Genomic DNA, 20,346 nt, shown 5'->3' on the forward strand with positions numbered 1-20,346 from the left:
TTCTGGTATATTGTATCTTTGTTCTCATTAGAAATACTAAATTTAACAATAAATTTTAACATAGCAAGACTTCAATTCCACACACATAATTTTAAAAATTTTGTAATACACTAATATTGCATAGCAATATCCACAATCATAAGTATATCGTTTCTTATTCACCATCAAAAATTATTTGATACAAAGTGGCAGTTACGTTTTTATGATTCTTGGATCTGCTTTGAACCAATCCAAATCTTAATATTTAAATTACACAATTCAGGAAATATAAAAACAGGTGAATTTCTTTATGACTACTCCTTAGCATAAATTTGTCTCCTGATGACCAAACAATATTCTAACTCTCAAATCACCTAAAGAACCAACCACATTGCTGAAATTTTCAATACATCTAAGTGCAAAAACAATTGGACATATACTTTGCACCTATATTTTAGGAGTTCTAATGTTCAAATATGAAAGCCATCACAAACCTCTTCTCCCTGTTCTTCCCTTTCCTTCTTTCCATAATGACTGATAGTATCATTTTAGAAAGATCATGTGACATGAAGACCAAATACAGAAGATGACTTGAAGCTCCCTAGAAATAAGGCAATCATAAGGTGACTATATGTCCCAGTTTTCCCAGAACAGTCTCAGTTTATACCTGTTATTCTGAGGTAATTATTAATAGAATCCAATTTCTCTCTCTCTCAAAACTGGATTATAAATTACATATAGTCACCCTAGGTGCAGAACAACAGTTCTCAGAGTACACAAACCACTGAGGGTACCTAAGACCCTTTCCAGGGTGTTCATAAGGTCAAAACTATTTTCATAATACCAAGACAAAATGTGCCTTTTTCTTATTATTTTTATTTGGTTGTGTTAACATTTGTAGCAATGATGCAAAAGCAATAACAAGTAAAACTATAGGCGTCTTACATGAATTAAGGGAGTAGCACCAAACCTTGCAAGTGGTCACTGTATTCTCCATTGCTATTCACAGTTAAAAAACACAACAGACAAAAACAGCAGAAACCACCACCAACCTATTTCACTTAAGATAAGAAAGTCCTTTGCATAAACTAAGAATTATTAATTATACTAAATTTCAACTAGCAGGTATACTTCCTTTTAATATTTTATAAGATGAAATAGAAGTAAAAAGTATTTCTGCAGCATACAAAAGTACAAAAAAGTACAAGGAAAAGCATTTGTGCCATGGTTTAAGATGGGAGTTAATATGGCCTTTTTTTCCTAAGGTGGCAGATTAATGCCTTTTAGCAGGCCTCAGTCATTTGGAAATAACAAGATAGTAAATAAAGATCAATGGTGTGAGCTTTAATTCAAGAAGGAAAATAGGAATCCACTGGAATCATGAAGGACACTCCAAATCCCAGAGATGAGAATCCCAGCAAACAGCCACTATGATGGCATTTGACAGATAAAAGTAAGTGTAACCCCAGTACATGAGAGAGAAAGACAGCCTCACTCAGTAACTCACCTTTCCACTGGAAGTCAAAGCAACCCAGGCTGAGGGAGAACTTATTTTCTCCCAAGCCCTGGAGCTAACCTGGGGAGAGGGTTGGAGACACTGTGAGGGAAAAACACTAGAAGCTGCAGACACTTTCCCAGACATAGGACCAAGCACAGGATGCCATTTTTAATCTGAGTACATACAAGTCAGTCATTCTAGGCAACCCAGCTGCATGGTCACACAAGCATTTGTCTTGGGCCAGAGTCTGGATTGCCTACTCTGGAGCAGGGCAGTAGCCTCCACACCCTCAACCACTTCTGAGGTGATAAGCACCTCAGAAGTAGGTGCTGGAATTATACTCATCCCTGTTGCAAGCCTGGAGTGGTAGAAAAACTGCTACAGCTGCAATTTCTCTTGGGCAATGAGACTTGCAGCCAGGGCCAGCTTGGCAACCTGAAACTGATCTGCATGTGCCATCACTGGCTTCCCCTGCCTGTTCCCCTGGGGTCAAGATGAAGTGGGGGTCCCTTCTGCTCCATCCAGGCAGAAATCCAGACATTCAGGGTACCTTCTTGCCTGACCTAGCAGCGTGAACTATTCATTCTTCATGGACATAGATCATGGTGCAGCAGGACCATCTCCACTCCACGCCCAGGCAGATGTCCAGACATTTGGAGCACTCACTCACCTTGATTAGCAGCCTGACCCACCCCACCCTTCCTGTGCAGAGATCCTAATACAAGGGGGCCCTCTCTGCTACACACCTAAGCAGATCTCCAGGCATTCATAGTGCCTGCCTGCCTGGTCCAATAGCTTGAGTCATCCCACCCTTCCTATGCAGAGATCTTGATGCAGGGGGGCCCTCTCTGCTCCATTCCCAAGCAGATCTCCAGGCACTGGAGCACTCATTACCCTAGATTAGAATTTTAGCCTGCCCCCCATCACTGTGCTTGTCACTACCTTGAGGCCAAGGAGGTTTCCCAGTTCCATGCCTAGATATACCCTGGGCACCTGGTAGCTGCCCACTAGATTCCCCCTCAGCATTGTACCCGCCACTTGTACCTGCCACCGGGGGATTTGCAGGTGGATCTGCCCAGTCTGGTCCCACCTTTCATGGCCCCTGCCCTCCCAGACTGTCCGAGGTCAATGCTAAAGAAAAAATCTTAAAGACAGCTAGAGAAAAAGATCAGATCATATACAGAAGGAAACCCTTTAGGCTAAAATCAGACATCTCAGCAGAAACTTTACAAGTCAGGAGAGATTAGGAGCCTATTTTCAGCATTCTTAATGAAAGGAAATTCCAACCGAGAATTTCATACCCTGCCAAGTTAAGTTTCACAAGCACAGGATAAATAAAAGCTTTTCCAGACATGCAAGCATTAAGAGAATTTGTTACCATTAGACCATCATTACAAGAGCACCTTAAGAAAGTTCTAAACACAGAAACAAAAGAATGATGCCAGCTACCATGAAAATACACATAAGCCCACAGACCCTATAAAGTAACCACACAATAGAAACTACAAAGCAATCAACTAACAATTTCACGATAGGCTCAAAACCTCACATAGCCAGAGACACGATTCCAGCAATCTGGGAGGCAGGCAGATTGCTTGAGGTAAGGAGTTCGAGATCAGCCTCGCCAACATGGTGAAACCCCGCCTCTACTAAAAATACAAAAATTAGCCATGTGTGGTGATGTTTGCCTGCAGTCCCAGCTACTTGGGAGGCTGAGGCAGAAGAATCTCTTGAACCTAGAGAGGAAGGATACAGTGAGTTGAGATCGTGCCACTGCACTCCAGCCTGAGTGACAGAGTGAGACTCCATCTCGATAAAAACAAAACTTCACATATTAATATTAGCCCTGAATGTAAATGATCTACACACTCCACTAAAAATGCACAAAATGGCAAGTTGGATGAAAAACAAGATGCATGTAACAACACTCATAGGCTCAAAATAAAGGGCTAAAGAGTGATCCACCAAGCAAATAGAAAACAGAAAAAGAGCAGAGGTCACTATTATTTTATCAGACTTTAAACCAACAACAGTAACAAAGGACAAAGAAGGCCATTATATAATGATAAAGCATTCAGTTCAAGAAGAAGACTTAACTATCTTACACACACACTCACCCAAAATCAGAGCACCTAGAATCACAAACAAGTACTTCTAGATCTACAAAACTCTTATACAGCTATGCAATAATAGTAGGGGACTTCAATACCCTACTGGATGCATTAGACAGATCATTGAGGCAGAAAACTAACAAATTCTGAATTTAAACTTGACCAGTTGGACCTAGTGGACATCTACAGAATACTCCACCCATTGATCACAGAATCACACTCTTCTCATCTGAACATGGAACATACTCCACAACCGACCATATGCTCAGCCATAAAGCAAGTCTCAATAAATTCAAAAAAATTAACATCACACCAACATGCTCATGGACCACAGAGGAATAAAAATAGAAATAGCCTTTTCCACCCACTCCTCCCTCCCACCAAGCACTGTTCCAGCTGCATCATGTTCACTCTGATCTCCGGGTTCCTGCTAAGCCAGCACCACTGTTGTCTCCCTTCAGCCACCTTCATGATTATCTACCCAGACCTTACCAGCCATGAGATGTTCTCCAACATTTACAGTATCTGGGATATTGCAGATGAGCTGTGCCTGGAAGTGGGATGGGGGGTTGGAGGAAGATGGTCAGTAGGACAGAGGGTAACATTGACAGAAATGCCTCCACAGAAGGCCCTGAGGGTGAAGGTATCGAAAGCACATTAATCACTTATGTTGATACTGTCATGAACCACCACTTGCAGGAAACAAACTTCACAAAAGAAGCCTACAAGAAGTATATCAAATATTACATAAAATCAATTAAAGGCCAACTTGAAGAACAGTGACCTAAATAGTAAAACCTTTCATGACAGAAGCTATAGAACAAACAAAGCACAGCTTACTAATTTCAACAACTACCAGTTTTTTACTGGTAAAAACGTGAATCCAGATGAAATGGTTGCTCTACCATAAAGATGGTATGACCACATATATGATTTTCTTTAAAGATGGTTTAGAAATGGAAAAATGTTAACAAATTGGCAATTACTTTGGCTCTAACACCTGTCATCGTAACTGCCTGCTGCCTATCATCCACATGAACACAATGACAAGACAAATTGGACTGATGTCATCTTGAGCTCTTCATTTATTTTGACCATTATGTATCTGGCATGGAAGCATTGGTTGGTTGGTTGGTTGGTTGGTTGGTTGGTTGGTTGGTTGGTTGTTTTTTGAGACAGAGTCTTGCTCTGTCTCCAAGCACCAGGCTGGAGTGCAGTGGTACGATCTCGGCTCACTGCAACCTCTGCCTCCCAGGTTCAAGCAATTCTCCTGCCTCAGCCTCCCGAGTAGCTGGGACTACAGGCAAGTGCCACTATGCCCAGCTAATTTTTTGTATTCTTTAGTAGAGACAGGGTTTCACCATGTTAGCCAGGATGGTCTCAGTCTCTTGACCTCATGATCCGCCCACCTCAGCCTCCCAAAGTGCTGGGATTACAGGTGTAAGCCACCTTACCTGGCCACTGGAAGCATTTTTTTTTTTGAAACGGAGTTTTGCTGTTGTTACCCAGACTGGAGTGCAATGGCAGGATCTCGGCTCACCACAACCTCTGCCTCCTGGGTTCAAGCAATTCTCCTGTCTCAGCCTCCCAAGTAGCTGGGACTACAGGTGCGCACCACCATGCCCAGCTAATTTTTCTATTTTTAGTAGAGATGGGGTTTCACCATGTTGACCAGGATGGTCTCAATCTCTTGACCTCGTGATCCACCCGCCTCAGCCTCCCAAAATGCTGGGATTATAAGCGTGAGCCACTGCGCCCGGCCGGAAGCATTGTTTTTAAGAAAAACATTCCATGTAAGTTGTCTAAAAATACAATGCACTTAAACACATTTGAAAGAATGCCTTTTTAGTTTAATACATATTTATGCTAAATCCATCCTGTAGTGTTCCTGGAGAGGCTAGAGCCTGGCTGTTAGTCACTACTAGGATGAATAAGATTATCATTAGATAACCTCTATAGAGGGAATTACTTCTGAGACAGGAATAAAAGTTTTAAAAGAGTAAAAACTTTTAACTCTCAGTTGAGTAAAGGAAGAGACCACACTCATAGCAGAATCAACATCTGAAGTGGAGCCTTATACATTTATCACCTACAACAGAAGTAGTTAACTCTGGAAGACACTACCAAGAGAATAAAAAGAGACTCATACAGTTGGAAGCAAAAAACAACAAAGACAACAAAGAAGCAAATCAATGCCAAGATTTTTCCAAATCACACAATTACATGGCAATTTTAAAACCTGTTCCTGAATGACTTTTGGATAAACAACAAAGTTAAGGCAGAAATCAAAAAATTCTTTGAAATAAATGAAAACACAGACAACATACCAAAAATCTCTGAGATGCAGCAAAAAAGCAGTGTTAAGAAGAAACTGTATAGTACTAAATGGCTACTACAAAAAGTTGGAAAGATCTCAAATTAACAAACTAACATCACACCTAGAGGAACTAGAAAAACAGAAACTAACCCAAAAGCCAGATGAAAACAAATAACTAAAATCAGAGTAAAACTCAACAAAATTGAGACCCCCAAAATCCATACAAAGAATCAATGATTTTCTTACAGTGATCATTAAGGGGGGAAAAAGAATCAATGAAACCAAAACCTGGTTCTCTGAAAGGGTAAACAAAACCAATAGAACACTAACTAGATTAACAAAGAAAAAATGGAAGATTCCAATAGGTACAGTCAGAAATTACAAAGATGACATCACAACCAATCCCACAGAAATATAAAAGATCCTCAGAAGCTATTAGAATACCTCTTCTAACTAGAGAATCTAGTTTGTATATGGATATGGATAAATTTCTAGAAACATAAAATCACCCAAGAATAAATCAAGAAGAAATTAAAACTCTGAACAGACCAATATCAAGTTCCAAAATTGAATTAGCAATAAAAAACCTAGCACCCACAAAAAGCCCCAGGCCAGGTAGACTCACAGCTGAATTCTGCCAGATGTTCAAAGAAGTGCTGATACTACTCCAAATATGCTGAAAAGATTCCGAAATGTTGAGGAGAAGGGACTCCTCTCTAACTCATTCTATGAAGCCAGCATTGCCCTTATACCAAAACCCGGAAAAGACATGATGAAAAAAGAAGTGTAGAAGCCAATATCCCTGATGAACATAGATGCAAAAATTTCTTGACAAAAATACTAGCAAACCGAATCCAGCAGCACATCAAAAGTTAACTCACCACAACTAAATAGGCTTTATTCCTGGGATGTAAAGTTGGTTCAATATATGCAAACCAATCAATGTGATTTATTGACAAACACAATAAACAGAATTAAAACACATAAACAGAATTAAAAGCAAAAACCTATGATTATCTCAACATACATGGAAAAAGCTTTTGGTAAAATCCAACATGACTTAATGATTAAATAAAAAAAAAAACACCCTCAAGAAATGAAGCATTGAAGGAATATACCTCAAAATAATAAGAGCCATCTATGACAAACTCACAGCCAACAGCATGCTAAATGGGCAAAAGCTGGAATCATTCTCCTTGAGAACCAGAACAAGACAAGGATGCCCAATTGCACCATTCCTATTCAATATAATACTGGAAGTACAGAGCTATCACTCAAGAGAAAAAGTAAAAGGCATCCAAATAGGAAAAGAAGTCAAATTATCTTTCTTCGCTGACAATATGGTCTTATGCCTAGAAAACCCTAACGACTTCATCAAAAGACTCCTAGAACTAATAAATGACTTCAGTTAAGTTTCAGGATACAAAATCAATGTATAAAATTAGTAGTATTTCTATACACCAACAACGTTCGAACTAAGAGTCAAATCAAGAACACAACCCCATTTGCAATAGCCACATGCAAAAATAAAATACCTAAGAACACATTTAATGAAGGAGGAAAAGATCTCTACAAGGAGAACTACAAAACACTGCTGAAAGAAATCACAGATCACACAAACAAATGGAGAAACACTCCAAGCTCATGGAATGGAAGAATCAATATCATTTAAAATGGCCATACCTCCTAAAGCAATCTGCATAGTCAATCAAACTACCAACGTCATTTTTCACAGAACTAGAAAAAAAACTATTCTAAAATTCATATGGAACCAACAAGGAGCCTGAACAGCCAAAACAATCATAAGCAAAAAAAGAACACAACTGGAAGCATCACATTACAGAACTTCAACCCAGATTATAAGGCTATAGTAACCAAAACAGCATAGCAACAGTATAAAAACAAAAACATACACATAGACCAATGGAACAGAATAGAGAACTCAGAAATAAAGTCACACACCTACAGCCATCTGATCTTTGACAAAGTCAAAGCAATGGGGAAAGGACTCCCTATTCAATAAATGGTGCTGGGGTAACTGGCTAGCCATATGAAGAAGAATGAACTAGACTCCTACCTTTCACCATATAAAAAAAATTAACTCAAGAAAAAACTGGGAAGCCTAACTTCAAAATACATTTTAAAACTTTTTTTTCCTTTCCCTTGGGATTCAAGACGTAACTTTGAAGCAAACTACAAAAGCCTTTTCCCTTAGCCTGAAAATAGACCCCATGTCCTTCCATTTCTCACTGCATATACTCCATTCACATTTATCCAACTGTATGCTAGTATCTAATTATGTGCCTACTTAGAAGTTCTAGGGGTTAATCTTAATACAAACAGACCAAGCCTGGGGACCCAGCTGCAAAACTGCAGTGATAAACTCAAGGCACCTAGTCCACAACCTCACCATTGTTGGGATGACTCTAGCCCATGCTGCAGGTGGACTGGAACCAAAGAAAGTCAATAAAACAAGACACACAGACATTGTACTCAGTATAATTCTTGCATGCCTTTCATATCAAGTTTTACCTTTTTAAACCCTTGATTTCCCCCAACAAAACTGAAAGTGATTGCTTTGGATTGAAATCAAGCCACTTCCTCTTTGCTAGCTTTGGAAATAAAGTCACTTTCTTTCTACCACACCTCTCTCTTGTTAACTGGACTCTGCAAGTAGTGAGTGACTCAACTTGCATTCAGTTGCAAAGATATGTTAAAGAATTAAATCTAAGACTTCAAACTGTAAGAATCCTAGAAGAAAACTTAGGAAACACCATTCTGGACATTGGCCTTGGGAAATAATTTATGACTAAGTTCTCAAAAGCAATCGCAACAAAAACAAAATTGACAAGTGAGATCTAATTAAATTATAGAGCTTCAACACAGCAAAAGAAACTACCAACAGAATGAAAAGACAACCAACAGAATGGCAGAAAATATTCGCAAACTATTCATCTGACAAAGTTGTAATATCCAGAATCTATAAGGCACTTAAGTCAACAAAAATTCAAATAAGCCCATTAAAAAGTAGGCAAAAGACATGAACAGATGCTTCTTGGCCAGGCGCAGTGGCTCTTGCCTATAATCCCAGCACTTTGGGAGGCCAATGTGGGCAGATTACGAGGTCAGGAGATGAAGACCATCCTGGCCAACATGGTGAAATCCTGTCTCTACTAAAAACAATACAAAAATTAGCTGGGCATGGTGGCACATGCCTGTAATCTCAGCTACTCAGCAGGCTGAGGCAGAAGAATGGCTTGAACCAGGGAGTCAGAGGTTATAGTGAGCTAAGATTGCACCACTGCCCTCCAGCCTAGCAACAGAGCAAGACTCCATCTCAAAAATAAATAAATAAAAATAAAAAATAAATGAAAAAATAAAAAGGGGGCAAAAGACATAAACAGACACTTCTCAAAAGAAGATATAGAAGTGGAAAATACAGGAAAAAATTTTCCACATCACTAATCATCAGAGAAATACAAATTAAAACCACAACAAGATACCACCTCACACCAGTCAAATGGCTATTATTAAAAAGTCAAAAACAACAGATGCTAGCAAGGCTGCAGAGAAAAAGGAATGCTTGTACACTGTTGGTGGTAAATTAGTTCAGCCACTGTGGACAGCAGTTTGGATATTTCTCTAAGAATTTGAAATAGAACTACCACTTGATCCAGCAACTCCATTACTGGCTATATATCCAAAAGAAAAGAAATCTTTCTACCAAAATGACACATGCACTCCCATGTTCATTGCAGTACTATTCACAATAGCAAAAACATGCAACCAATCCACGTGACCACAGTGGACTGGATAAAGAAAATGCGGTATATATACACCATGGAACACTATGCAACCATAAAAAACAAAGAAATTATGTCCTTTGCAGAAACATGAATACTGCTGGAAGCCAGTATCCTAAGTGAATTAATGCAGGAACAGAGAAATAAATACCACATATTCTTACTTTCAAGTAGAAGCTAAACATTGAGTACCCATGAACATAAAGATGCCAATGAGAGAAACTGGGCACTACTAGAGAGATGAGGGTTAGAGGAGGGCAAGGGTTGAAAAACTCACTATTGGATACTATGCTCAGTACCTGGGGGTACTATGCATTTGTAATCTAAACTTCAGTATCATGACACATACCCATGTAACAAACTTGCCCATGTACCCCTAAATCTTGAATAAACGTTGAAAAGAAAAAAACACAGCCTCTTCTTTCAAGAAACACCATTTTTACCTGAAAGAATAACTGACAGCAACTATAATTATTCAAACTGGGTATTTGGCAGACTTTTTTTTAAACATAAACTAAGCATGCCCACCACTTCAAGAAAAACTAACAGCATGTATTTGCCAATGATAAAATTCAAGTTTTCAAGCAAAAATTTAACTTTGGGAAATTCATATCAACCACAATGGATGAGATGCAAAGTTATATCAATGAATATGATTTTTTTATCTTGTATAATGAACACTGTTTCAACTGCATGACAGCAAACCAATATTTTCCAAATAAACCAATGTATACTACAACATTACTCATGTGTTAAAGAGCCATTCAGAGTGCAAGATATACCAATAAACCCTAATGAAATATTCCAAAAAGTTCATCGTTGTTCCAGATTCCATTGTGCAGCTAACCTCTCAGAAACTACCATTTGTTGAGTTTTAGTATAGTAGCAATTATCTAAAAATACTATTAAAATTCTGCTCTTTTTCCCAATTATATATCTGTGGAAGGCCCTATTTTCTTCATATACTTTCACAAAAACAAAGTATCACAACAGATTGAATTTAGGAACAGATATAAGAAATAAAGAGTCAGAGGTAGTAACGAAATCTCCCAACATAGAAAAGCCCAGAACCCAGTGGCTTAATGGCTGAATTCTAACAAGTATTCAAAGAGGATGAATTCCGTAAAGTTGCAGGATACAAAATCAACATAAAAAATCAGTGGCATTTCTGTACACAATAAGTACCTATCCAAAAAAAAATCATGAAAACAATCTCATTTACAATAGCATCTTAAAAATAAAATTCTTAAGAATATATTTAACCAAGAAGGTGAAAGATAGGCACCCTCTGGGAGGCCAAGGTAGGTGGATTGCTTAAACTCAGAAGTTTGAGACCAGCCTCAGCAATATGGAGAAATCCTGCCTCTACAAAAGATACAAAAATTATCCAGATGTGGTGGCACATGCCTGTAGTCCCAGCTACTTGGCGGACTAAGGTGGGAGGATGGCTTGTGCCTGGAGGTGGAGGCTGCAGTAAGCCACAATTGTGCCACTGCACTTCAGCCTAGATGAGAAAGCCAGACTCTTTCTCAAAAAACATAAAAGATATATACATTGAAAACTATAAAACATTGATATAAGAAACTGAAGGACACAAATAAATGGAAAAATACTGGTGTTCATGGACTGGAAGAACTGATATCATTAAAATGTCCACACTACTCAAAGCAAAATACAGATTCAACAAAATATCAAAATTCTAATAATTTTCTTTATAGAAAAAGAAAAAAAATTCTAAAATCATATGGAGCCACAGAACACATCAAATAGCCAAAACAATTCAGAAGAAAAAAAAAAAGAGTTGGAGGTATCACATTTTCTTGTTTGCATTACAAATCTATAGTCATCAAAACAGTATGGTACCGACATAAAAACAGACACAGAGACCAGCAGAACATAACAGAGAGCCCAGAAATAAACTCAAACACATATAGTCAATTAATTTTCAACAAGGGTGATAAGAGGACACAATGGGAAAAGGATAGTTTCTTCAATAAATGGTTGCTGCTGGGAGAAGTGAATTTCCACACACAAAAGAATGAAATGTCCTCTTATTTTTATACCATACATAAAAATCAATTCAAAACAGATAAAAGACCTAAATATAAGACCTTAAACCAGAAAATTCCAAGACAAACACACAGAGGAAAACCTCCTTGACAACGGCCTTGGCAATATTTTTTGGATATCATGCCAAAAGCTAGGATTACAAAAGCAGAAATAAATAAGCCAGGTACAATGGCTCACACCTGTAATCCCAGCACTGTGGGAGACTGAGGTGGGAGGACTGCTTCAGTCCAAGAGTTCAAGACTAGCCTGGGCAACACAGCAAAACCCAGTCTCTACAAAAAAAAAATAAAAATTAGACAGGCATAACAGGGTGTGCCTGTAGTCCCAGTTAGTCATGAAGTTGATATGAGTTGATCAATTGATCCTGGGAGGTCAAGGCTACAGTGAGCTGTGATCACTCCACTGCACTCCTGCCTAAAAAACAGAGAAAGACCCTGTCTCCAAAAAAATTAAGTAAAATAATATAGAGACATCACATTGAAAAGCTCCCGTACAGCAAAGAAAACAAATAACAAAATAAAACAGCAGCCAACAGATTGGGAGAAAATATTTGCAAACAATATATCTGAAGAAGGGCTTAATATCCAAAATATATTAAAAGATTCACACAACTCAGTAACAGAACAAATAACCTTATTCAAAAATTGTCAAATGACCTGAATAGATCTTTTTCCAAAGACAATGTAAAAACAGCTAACAAATATATAAAAAGGTGCTCAACACCACCAATCATCAGGGAAATACAAGTCAAAACTACCTTAAGATATCGATTCATACTTGTTAGAATGACTATTACCAAAAAGAAAAGAGATGACAAGTGCTAGTGAAAGTACAGAGGAAAGGAAACCCCTGCACTCTGTTAATGGGAATGCAGAATGGTCAGCCATTGTATAAAACTGTGCAGAGATTCCTAAAGAAATTAAAAATGGAACTATCACATGACTCAGCAATCCTTCTTATGGGATATATACCCAAAGGAAATTAAACTACTACCTCATAAAAATATCTATACTCCCATGTTCAATGCAACATTACTCATGATAGCCAAGATTTGTAAACAATCAAAGTATCTGCAAATGGACAAACAGATAAAGAAAATGTGGTATGTCTGTATACACACACACACACAGAGAAATACTATTCAGCTTTTTAAGAGGGGTTCTGCCATTTGTCACAACATAGATGAATATGAAGGACTTTATATTAAGTGAAATAAGCCAGACACAAAAAAGAAAAGTATTGCATGATTTCATTTATATGTTAAAAAAAAAACCCCACAGTCAAATACAGAGATAGAGAATAAAATAGCAGTTACCAGGGGCAAGAAGGGAGAAAATAAGATGTAGGCTCAAGGATACAAAGTCACAGATACCTAGGATCAGTAAGTCTAAATACCTAATAGATAACATGAGGGCTCTGCTTAATAATGTTGTACTGCACTTGGGGTTTTTGCTAAAAGTGTAGACTTTAGGCACTTTAAAAGTACCTAAAATAAATAGAAATAGATAAGAATCCAGCTCATTTCTGTAGACCTCATTAAGCAACATTAGCAAGACCTGCAGAAACGTAAAACAATGCCACTCTTCTTACTTTGTTCTAAGGAGAGTTATTATTCATAAATATATGCTATTATGTTAATATGTAATTGAATTTTTAAATAGACCAATATTTTTTAAATTTGTTTTAATTTCTAATATGGTAAATAGATACTTGCAACCCACATTTTAAAAGCTATTTGAGGTCCTAATTTTTATGAGCTTAAAGGAGTCCTGAGACCAAAGTTGAGAACTGAAGATACAGGAAATTACTAAACAAACCAAAAACAAAGAACATATGACAGAGCAAACAAGTTTCTAGGTTTTTTTTTAGATTTGGGGGCATGTGTACAGGTTTGATACATGGGTATATCATATGATGCTGAGGGTTAAGCTTCTATTGATCCTGTCACCCAAACAGTAAACATAGTACCCAACAGGTAGTTTTTCAAACCTTGTCCTTTTCTCTCCCTTTCTCTTATTGGAGTCCCCACTGTTCCCACCTTTCTGTCTGTATGTACCCAGTGTTTACCTCCCGTTTATAAGTGAGACTATGCGGTACACAGTTTTCTGTTCCAGTGTTAATTCACTTAGGATAATGGCCCCAGCACCACCTATGCTGCTGCAAAGGACATTTCTTTCTCTGTTTTTTATGGTTGCATAGTATTCCATGGTATATATGTGCCACATTTTCTTTATCCAATCCATCATGTATGAGTTGGGTTGATTCCATATCTTTGCTAATGTGAACAGCACAGCAATAAACATAAAAGTGTGGGTATCTTTTTGTTAGAACACTTTATTTTCTTTCAGGTAAATTCCCAGTAATAGGACTGCTGAGTTGAATGGTAGCTCTAAGTTCTTTGAAAAATCTGCAACCTGCTTTCCACAGTGGCTGAACAAATTTACATTCCCACCAACAGTGCAAAAGTGGTGCCCTTTTTCTGCAACTTCACCGACATCTGCTTTTCAGCATTTTAATAACAGCCATTCTGACTAGTGTGAGATGGTGTCTCATTGTGATTTTGATTGAGCAAACAAATTTTAAGATAGAACAAAGGTAAATGACTTATTGAATTGTGTATTTAATTTGAACTTGTTATCAAAAGAGATAAAAAGCGTGTAGAAATTATTTTAATCAGGCTTTTAAAAGCATACAATGAGAAGATATAATTAAGAAGTACTTCAATTTTATGAGACTATTTATTTCAAGAATCTTATTCTTCATTACCTAAAGATGAAGAGAGAGAGGAACAGGCCTATAATGTACTTTTAAGGGATAAATGTACTTCCTCTTAAACCTCTTCTTTATAAATGATGTAGAAGAAAATAAGGAGAAAAACTATTTAAAATGTAATTATTTCTAATATTCTAACTGCTAAGAGATACAGAATAAGATGCTGAGTAAAAACAAACTAGCAGATACATTAGCTGCAAGGCTATTTTGTTATTTAAATCACTGGTAATATTACCATCTTGCGACAAAATCAAGTATTGCAATTTTGAATGACAGAATCTTAGAAGTGTTAACCATGCTTTTTTTGAGAGAGAGTTTCACTCTTGTTGTCCAGGCTGGAGTGCAATGACGTGATCTTGGCTCACTGCAACCTCTACCTCCCAGCTTCAAATGATTCTCCTCCCTCTACCTCCCAGGTAGCTGGAATTACAGGCATGAGCCACCACGCCTGGCTCATTTTTGTATTTTTTTTTTTTTTAAGTAGAAACAGGGTTTCACCATGTTAGCCAAGCTGGTCTAGAACTCCTGACCTCAGGTGATCCACCCACCTCGGCCTCTTTTGATAAAAAATAGTCAAGTATTTTCTTCCTCCATACCCACCACACCCTCATGCCAACCGTAAGTTAAAAAAAATTGCTAACATTCTGTAATAAAACAGTGATAAACAAAAGTCCAAAAGAACGTTATTTAAACAGAAAAAGGGATGTCCCAATGAAACAGTAGTTAAAAATTAAAGCATAGCCAAAAACCCAATTGATGAAAAATGTTTCCATGTGTCAACTCAACAATTAAAACTGCCAAGACTAATTCTTACAAAGGAAAATTATACTTTATAAGCATAGTATTCGATAAAACTTGTATTTGGTAATTCAACATTCATTGTTAATTTATTCATTTTTACATGTTAGAATTGCTGCCACATGTAAATTCTCCCATTTTGTAAAAGAAATACAAGTATCCTTACAATGTTCTTTTCACCTTGGCCCGTGTGATTTTCATGTGAATTTTCCAAAGCATGCAAAGAACTATCTACTTACTGACAATCTAATCCAAAATCTCCCCTCACTTCTTGCAGACTAATCTGCCCAAATCCAATAAAACTTGTTTGTATGTGAGTATACATTTATATATACAGACATGAGTAGCATAGAGATTATAAGAATCAAAGGAGAAATCAAGCCTACAAAGATAGAAAACTCTTAAGTTTTATCTTTTATTAGCTAGTCCCTTCCAGTTTAAATTGATACACAAAATATAGACAAATATTTCCCTTAAAAGCAGAAGTCCTAGATTTGTGAAGTCCAATAATAAAAATAAATGCATATGGTCAATTTCTAGCCATCATGTCATATATCCAAAACAGTGAGGTAGCCTGGATAATCTCCATATTCTGGTTAACTCTCCATTTTGCTTCCAATACAATGGATTTATAATACACATAAGAAGTAAGAGAAAGAGAATGCATGAACTTGGAAGCACTCACCTTTCCCTATGCTACTTCAAATCCTTGACTAGACCCAATCAAATTATCTGAAATTACCAATAGGTGCTCCCAATAGCCAACAAACTATGTGACTTTCCTCTATAGAAAGGCTTTATCACCTTTGTGGAACTTAATACTTAAACTAAAAACTAGTTTGAACAACCTGAGTTTGTAATCAATAATTACATGGGGCAATGATTTATACTGTATTCATTTAACAGAAATGATTTAGGTATCCAAGCCTTCTCACCCTAAGAACATTACCTTGTCTAACTGAAAAACACCCACAAATGAGAATTTGTTCTGAAGATACAAATAGTACTCATTTACTAATTGTATCCCACCTGCTGATGATTGCAATGTTTGGTGCAAGTTGTGTGGCAACTGAAGAGTAAACAGAGGTGACTGGATGCTGTTTCTGAAGAAGTCTTCCGTTGCTTTAGACTGCAAAACCTTGGTTTCCCAAAGCTGCAGAGAAAAAAAAAGTTTGCTTTAAAAAGATATACATATGTAATTATTTTTTTAAGTTTTTAAAAAATCAACTTGTCATCCTGATGATACAATAAATAAAGTATTAAACTATAATTTGAGAAATCAGAACTATATCAATTTTGTGTGCTGAAACAACAACAAAAGACAGGAAGAAAAAGTTGTATTGGCTACAAACCTGCTTCAAGTCTTTTAAAACTTGTTCCTCTATACCTTCTTCAGCAAATAGATTCCGAACTCTTTCAATTACATCTTCAATTACAGATCTGTAGAGTTTAGGCTATATAAAAGAAATTGTTAAAGTTTTACTTTGTTTTGTTTTGTTTTGTTTAGATGGAGTCATGCTCTGTTGCCCAGGCTTAAATGCAGTGTCATGATCTTTGCTCACTGCAACCTCCACCTCCCAGTTTCAAGCAATTCTGCCTCAGCCTCCTAAGTAGCTGGAATTACAGGCACATGCCACCATGCCCAGCTAATTTTTGTATTTTTAGTAGAGACAGGATTTCATCATGTTGATCAGGCTGGTCTCAAACTGCTGACCTTGTGATCCACCCACCTCAGCCTCCCAAAGTGCTAGGATTACAAGCATGAGCCACTGCACCCCACCTGTTAAAAGTTTTAACTTCTCAAGTTTGAAGATATTTAGCCTTAAAATATATGCAGTATGCCTACTCATCTTGTAAAGTCACCATAAAAACTTTTAATAAGTACATTCCTATTCCCAATATAGTCTTAGTTTCCATAAAATGTGTTGGCTTCAGACCCATAATCTCAGCCTATCTACAAGACTGAATTACAGGAACATAATAACATACAAGCTAATAATCTCAAAGATGTATGGTTATCGTCACGTTACTTGCCTTTTGTGTCAGTATTTAACATCCTCAACTCCTTTTAAAAAGAGAAATTAATGCAAGGCAGCTGGAAATAGGCCTTCCGTTTTCAATTTACCTTTTTATCAAAGTGGCCAAAGGACATTTTTTAGGGTTCACTATATTATTTATACAAATGTAAATAAACTCCAAGCCAGAAGACTGGGGTAAGCACTTAAAATAGAGCAATCAAAGCCCATCTCGCTTCCAAAATACACCCAGTCCAAAAAATACATATTCTGGACCATTGTCAAATACGACTGCTCCAAAATGGATTTCCTAACAGAACCTAAGAAGGGCACAAACAAACCTTACCCATCCACCATGCATACTGAGAGATTAAATAAATTTCTAAAATACCTCCTAGTCAAACATGCCATGACAACAAAATTAAGCAGACTTCTACCCAGATTAAACACTAGTTATAGCAACAAAAAAGGGGGTACATGAAAACACTCAGCCCTTCAAATCCATATAAACTATGTCCCCAGGCCAAAACAGCAATGCTATGTGCTGACAATACTGACCTAGTGGAAGTTCCACAGGCAAGAAACAGCAAAGCAAGAATTGAGTTGAGTTGCTTTTATTTCAAATTGCTTGATCAGGCCAAAATGAAAATGAAAATTGTGAAACTCTAGGATTGCCTTTTCATACTACCCAATAAATAAATACTCCTGCTCATGCCATGAGTAGCTATGGTTTTTTTTCTGGGGTTTTTTTTTTTTTTTTTTTTTGAGACGAGTCTTGCTCTGTCACCAGGCTGGAGTGGCATGATCTGTGCTCACTGCAATATCTGCCTCCTGGGTTCAAGTGATTCTCCTGTCTCAGCCTCTGGAGTAGCTGGGACTACCAGTGCATGCCACCTTACCCAGCTAATTTTTTGTATTTTTAGTAGAGATGGGGTTTCATCATGTTGGCCAGGCTGGTTTTGAATTCCTCGGCTCAAGTAATCTGTCCACCTCAGCCTCCCAAAGTGCTGGGATTGCAGGGGTAAGCCACCATCCCCCGCCCACAAAAGCAGCTATGCTTTAAACTAATCCTTCTAAAGACCCAGGGTAAGCCTGTATGAATAGGCCAATCAGTAACATTTTAATAATGTTATTCACAAGCACATATACTAAGACTAAATGCCCCTAAATTAGTTGCTTCTTCTAAAACAGTTTATCCTGATAAAGACATACTAAATTGATGCATCAGTGGTAGTCCCAGCTAGTGTGATCACACTTAACATTGAAGGAAAAAACTCCTAGGGCTGAAAACATCTTTACACAGCAGTGGTCAAGAAGTACCCATTAGAACACAATTTTTCAAAAATCAAAATAGATATTGAACAAATTTTCTCTTTTAGGACCACAGACTTTGTATTGCTTTTCCTGTTACCTTTATTAAAACCATCTAGTTCATCTCAACTCCTCTATTTAAAACACAGACACTTTTTCATAGAATTCACAATCAGGTAAATTGGCATACCCAGTAAGCTTATATTCAGGCAGAGTAAATGTATTTTATGTATCTTAAAACATGCGATCATAAAACAGATATAATTAAAGTAGCATGTCTCTAAAAATGCAGCTTTTATACTGCATATATAATACCCAGAACCCATAAAATTACACAGGTCTGGACAAGCACATTGCCTTTCAGGAAATGTGAAGTCTGTTGAGATGAATTGCTACTAAAGATGAATTCTCGATTTGTATTCTTTGATTCAGGTTTTTAAGACTGATGGTCTCATAAGGGCCATTGAGACTATAAATTCTCACTGTGCAAATTAAGTGTCCGTTAGGGGTCGGAAGGCAATGTATACAGGTTGTACTTTTTTTTTTTTTTTTTTTTGAGACGGAGTTTCGCTCTTGTTACCCAGGCTGGAGTGCAATGGCGCTATCTCGGCTCACCGTTCCTCCGCCTCCTGGGTTCAGGCAATTCTCCTGCCTCAGCCTCCTGAGTAGCTGGGATTACAGGCACACGCCACCGTGCCCAGCTAATTTTTTGTATTTTTAGTAGAGACGGGGTTTCACCAAGTTGACCAGGATGGTCTCGAACTCTTGACCTCGTGATCCACCCGCCTCGGCCTCCCAAAGTGCTGGGATTACAGGCTTGAGCCACCGCTCCCGGCCCACAGGTTGTACTCTTAAGCATTCAGATGTTAAAGGACGACGAAATGGGCGGGTAGGGGAAGACACTAAAATCATGCGGGGAGGTAACTAACGTAAGGTATCACATTGTTATTTCAAGCAGTAAATAATACAGCTTGGAATTAACACTGTCCTCAGTAAAATTAATACAACCGAACTTGGGGTTTTACTAACATCTAGGAAACCAGCAAGTTTAAGGGTGAATTCCACCTCTAAACACCCAACTAGCTAGCCTCAGTTTGGGTGAAAAGAGAAAAAGGACACTTTTTCTGCCAGCGGGGCTGGCCCAACTTCCTGCCGAATTACCGGCCCTCATCCACTTCCTCCAACTCGGAGGTGAGGAAGAGCCTCAGCCTCCAAAGAAGAGGGTTTATGACAGTCTGTAAAGTGTCAGGGGAAACAAAAGGGTGTGCAGGGTTCAGCTACTGTGAACCCGGAGTCCTAGGGTGCTCCCTCTACACAGAGCCTGAGGTCCTCCTTACCACCGGGTTGAAGTAGGCCATGACAGCACCTCCAGCACCTAGCCCTTTGCACCTGCGCAGTATGCAACGCACGCAGAGGGAGACAATGGGCACGTTTTTAACGACGCACACGTCACGTGCGCAACCGCCGAGGACGCCGGGGGCGTGGCTGGGCAGGAGAGAAAAGTTAATGGATGGAGTGGGCTCAACTGGAGGCGGGGGCCAAGGCGGAGAGGCAGTTGGCCTGTGTGAGCGAAGAGACCAGCTAAAAACGGATGGTTAGGTTGGATCTAGCCAGCTTTGGGCCGTTCACAGGTTATTTCCTCAATCTGTGAAGGATGAAGAAAATCGAGGAG

General features: G+C 38.2%; 1 protein-coding gene and 1 pseudogene across 1 annotated transcript in view; one reads left to right on the plus strand and one right to left on the minus strand.

Moving 5' to 3' along the window:
- The window catches only part of GTF2A1L (general transcription factor IIA subunit 1 like), a 71,583-nt gene extending 51,474 nt beyond the window's left edge, over positions 1-20,109 (minus strand). Inside the window, 3 exon segments of the mRNA NM_001204841.2 lie at positions 16,378-16,501; positions 16,701-16,802; positions 20,012-20,109. Of these exon segments, the coding sequence (NP_001191770.2) occupies positions 16,378-16,501; positions 16,701-16,802; positions 20,012-20,032 (247 nt within the window). The 5' untranslated portion in view covers positions 20,033-20,109.
- Positions 4,058-4,559, plus strand: LOC100411705 (translationally-controlled tumor protein-like; annotated as a pseudogene).
- Positions 20,110-20,346: the final 237 nt, after the last annotated feature.

Source organism: Callithrix jacchus, chromosome 14 (assembly GCF_049354715.1).
Source record: "Callithrix jacchus isolate 240 chromosome 14, calJac240_pri, whole genome shotgun sequence".
In the NCBI taxonomy this organism is placed as follows: Eukaryota; Metazoa; Chordata; class Mammalia; order Primates; family Cebidae; genus Callithrix; species Callithrix jacchus.